General features: G+C 33.7%; 1 protein-coding gene across 1 annotated transcript; it reads right to left on the reverse strand.

Annotated features, from left to right (window-relative positions):
- Nucleotides 1-1,802: 1,802 nt before the first annotated feature.
- LOC7468143 (uncharacterized) lies at nt 1,803-3,746 on the reverse strand. The gene is made up of 5 exons (XM_024610044.2): nt 3,311-3,746; nt 3,092-3,153; nt 2,813-2,988; nt 2,345-2,453; nt 1,803-2,224 (listed from the first exon to the last, which is right to left on the reverse strand). The coding sequence occupies exons 1-5, from the start codon at nt 3,603-3,605 to the stop codon at nt 1,931-1,933; spliced, it is 936 nt and encodes a 311-aa protein (XP_024465812.2). The 5' UTR covers nt 3,606-3,746; the 3' UTR covers nt 1,803-1,930.
- Between the last annotated feature and the right edge of the window lie 347 nt (nt 3,747-4,093).

Below are 4,093 nucleotides of genomic sequence, written 5' to 3' on the forward strand. Positions count from 1 at the left end.
AAAGCCTTAAAAAAAAATACAAATATTTGTTCTTTATTTAATAAAGATATTTCTGTGCAGTAAGTTTTGGATTTCTAGCTTCGATGCATTCTTTTTTTAATTTCCTGGTTTTATCCTTAATTATTTTCTTTATTTTAGGATCCTTAGTTCTTACAAGATGCATGTCAATAGTTTGCCCAGAGATTATGTTATTTAATATATATTTTTTATTTAACTTGTGGTTTGTGATTTTGGGTGACTATCTAACAATTCGATATAATAATACTTTTTAATTATATGAATTTAGAGCAATGATAAAAAATAATAACTCTTCTTGACTTAAAAAAAAGTTGTTAATTATTGTGTCTGCTGGTGGGTGGGTGATTGACGAGAGTGTGGGGGCGGAGCGGGCCTTGGAGGTGTGAACTTAAATGGATTAGGCCTTCCGACTAGGCCCAGTTTATTGAGGGCCCAGAGGACAGGAAAAGATAGGCTGAACGGACAGCTACCTATCATTTAGGCTGTCCCGGACGGTAGGCCTGCAACTTTTATATATATATATATATATATATATATATACACACACACGCACACACACGCGCACACACGCACACCATCATGCCAGCTTTTTTGTTAGAATGACAAAACGCATAGAGAGTTGAGCTCTGGAAAGGCACACTCAGCTTGTAATATGCACTATAAATCTTTCCTCCACCAATTGATTTGAGCTCTGGAAATGCCCATTTCTAAAATGATATATGAGATGGAAAAATCCACTTGCTTCTGAAACAAATTGATGGAGCTATTGAAACAAATCGAGTCGTCACTGAGTTGCGGAAATGTTTGACTCAAAACTCGCTGGGCAGATCTGTGCACTTTCCAGATATTCCTATGCGTGGAGAATTGCAAGCTTTTAGATGTGAAGAATAGAATACACACGAGGTATCTTAACAGGAGTGCTCCATGAATGGTGAAATTTAATTGAAAAGATTGGGCCTGTGAATACAAGTTAGGCTAGATTACCTTGGTGAAAAATACTTAGAGAATGAGTCTGACATTCCAATTTCCAAATATGTATTGAATAAAAAAATATTCTAACCCCGGAAAATTTAGAGTAAGTTTGTTTTAAAATTATTCAAAAATAATTTATTTTTTATTGATTAGATGTATTAGAAAAATATATTTTTCTACACATATATATCAATTTTCTTTTATTGCTTTGAATGATGAGAAAATGAGAAAAGTTGTGATTACTGATAAAAACAGTGATTATAGTTATTGTAACAATAATAATTATGATAACATGATAGATGTTATTATGATAATGACAGGATAATGATGGTGGCAATGGCAATATTTAATGATAATGATTATTATTATGATAATGATGATGTTAGAATATATGTAGTTGTAATGCTAACTGTGGTTTATAAAGTGTTTAAGTTCTAATATTAACAAATATTATGAGTTAAAAGTACCAAGAAAAATATTTTCTCATCTTTGAGGTTAAAACATTTTTTTTATCTAAATTGATAAAAAAAAATATTCAATTGTCTTAGTATTTTCTGATATTAGTTTCGCACGGAAAATAAAATAAAAATTATATTTTGCGAAACTCAATTACAAGGGAAAAGAAAACTTCAGAGCTGGTGAATGCATGAAAAAGAAATATATGTATCGACCACACCTCATAATTATGCAATGTAAGAAAACAGGTAAGGTCGAATTCTTAAAAAGATACACCATTATAGCCCATAGGAAAAATATTTTTAATATTTTAATTATTATTTTTTTGATATAGTATATTAAAACAATTCAAAAAATAAAGAAAAAATTAATTTAAAATTTAAAAAAACTTCAAAAATTTTCAAAAAAATAGTTACACCACAATGTGAAAGAGAGACTTAATCATCAAACTTTTGAGCAGAAATGATGACAAATAATTGATATATCAGCAGTCAAGATACAAAGATACCATTCCATGCATTTTGAATGGCAACGTTAATCTCCAGTCCCTCCTTTTGCGGTTTAATGGTCTGCCCTTGCTCTCAGGGTCCCTGTTTTCCTTCACATCTGCCAACTTCCATACACAGTTCTCTGATTCCATTTCCACGGACTCCAGAAAGAAGACTCCATTCGTTTCTGGGCCATTGCCTTCTGAATAGCATACTCTCATGGGCATGTCTTTAAACCGAGACAAATCTTCTGGTACCTTAAGTATCCTCTCTGCGCCAGGAGTCGACACCTTCAAGACAAGAACACTGCTATCCTTATGTGTCCTTATGGAATTACGCTAAACCTTAAAAGAAAGATAAAAGAAACTTGTGTGAGGAAAAATAGAGAAGAGCAGCCAACCATAAATTACCTCAACAGCCAAATTGTTAGGTATTTCTCCAAGTGCCCCGACTTCCTCCAATCTTTTCCTATATTCTTGACAGTAGCTTTCGAGCTCCTCAATGCTGGGACATCCATATCTGATGAACGATGATTATGGATGTTAAATGTCCATATACAAGAAAATAGACTATCTGCCACAAACAAACTGACATAGATATATGGGATTGTATCCTCAATTAGCTACATTATGGATCTTGTGGAAGGAATGCAACACGAGTGTGTTTCAATGAGAAGAAACTTCTCCCACCTCTTTAAAGAATTTTATGTTAAGAATCATTTGCAATCAGCAGTATTTTGTTAATGACAAGGGTTTCTTAGACTTTGTCAATTAAATTCTAAATTGGTACTTAATGAGCTATCTTAATTGCTCGATTATAAAACGCAATAGGAAGTCATTCATCTGTCTTTCCAAATTCACAAGGAGAGAAAACCTTACGGTTGGGACAGTTTATCGAGCCTGACATAAACATATCCGCGAGGAGTAGTCTTGAAAGCGAAGAGTTCGATATCATCACCAAATGACAATAACACCTCACGAGCAATGGAGAGAGTTCGATCGCCCCAGGGTAAGCCTTGCAACACAACTCCACCACCATCCCCGCCATCACCTAACTATATTAATTCATGAAAAACAACTAGCATCATCAAATTGCGACCATCAACTATAGTATATGAACACGAAAATTTTCTATAGATTAAAAAATAATAATAATACCTTTGGCTCCACTTCCTCCTCCTCTTCCCATCCATCCGATTCAACATCTTCAGTTGTTTCATCTGTAGCATCGCAATAAGAAAAAGAAAAAAAGAGGGGGACTTTTATCAAACACTTAAGTAGCACGTGTTTTAGAATAAGCTTTGAAGTTCAGAACCCAATAGCATCGTTATGTTTGATAGATAAATAAAAAGAGAGAGGAAAGAAACAGGGGATTACAATAAAGAAGGTCATCTTCGCTGCTATTCTCTTCAGTGGAGATAGTGGTGCTTAAAAACCGAGGGGTTAAAGAAGGAGAGAAGTGGAGAGAAGTGGGTTGTTTTGAAAAGAAAGCAAGTAAACGAGAAAAGAAGGAGGGGTTTTGAAGGGTTTTGATTGCATGTTCGTGTGTTGCGAGGGTGAAGAAAGAGAGGCTTCTAATGGCAGTAGTAGTTGATAAAGATGAAGAAAAGAAATCTAGACGGCGACAACCGGGTCGTAGTAGCAGATGCTGGATGATTCGCCCACTTCTCATTGTTGATGACCGCTATCGCTATGGCTATTCGTGTCTCCCTTCTCGCCGTCACTCTATTTGGCTTCTAATAAACCGGTCGGGCTGTGCTGCTGGCTGTCTCTGTATTCTGTTCGTTGTGCCATGTATCTCGTATAAGTTTTTCCTTTTTCCTTTTAAGTTCACTTAACCATTGTCCGCGCTCCGATCGGATTATTTTTTTTTAATGTAGAAAAATTATTTTAATATGTTTATAAGTAAAAAATAATAATTATACAAGAATGAGGTTAACTTGTTAAATTTATTACTCAGATTATGAGATATGAATAATCCTATAAAAAATAAATTAAAAATTATTAAATTTAATTTTTAATAATCTAATATTGAATGATAAAAATAAAAATAAAATTCAACAAAAAAAAATAAATCGAGTCAACTCTAGTTAACCTGTCACACATGGACCATGAGACTAGGATAATATCATATAGAGCAAATCAATAAAAAATTATGAA

This window comes from Populus trichocarpa, chromosome 10, assembly GCF_000002775.5.
Source record: "Populus trichocarpa isolate Nisqually-1 chromosome 10, P.trichocarpa_v4.1, whole genome shotgun sequence".
In the NCBI taxonomy this organism is placed as follows: domain Eukaryota; kingdom Viridiplantae; phylum Streptophyta; class Magnoliopsida; order Malpighiales; family Salicaceae; genus Populus; species Populus trichocarpa.

What these genes read in the sequence shown, in the direction of transcription:
- LOC7468143 (XM_024610044.2), bottom strand. Translation starts at nt 3,605, where the DNA reads ATGAGAAGTGGGCGAATCATCCAGCATCTGCTACTACGACCCGGTTGT. An exon ending in CGAAGATGACCTTCTTTATT is followed by an intron (nt 3,154 to 3,310) that starts GTAATCCCCTGT and finishes GCGATGCTACAG; the next exon opens with ATGAAACAACTGAAGATGTT. An exon ending in CTAACAATTTGGCTGTTGAG is followed by an intron (nt 2,225 to 2,344) that starts GTAATTTATGGT and finishes CTTGTCTTGAAG; the next exon opens with GTGTCGACTCCTGGCGCAGA.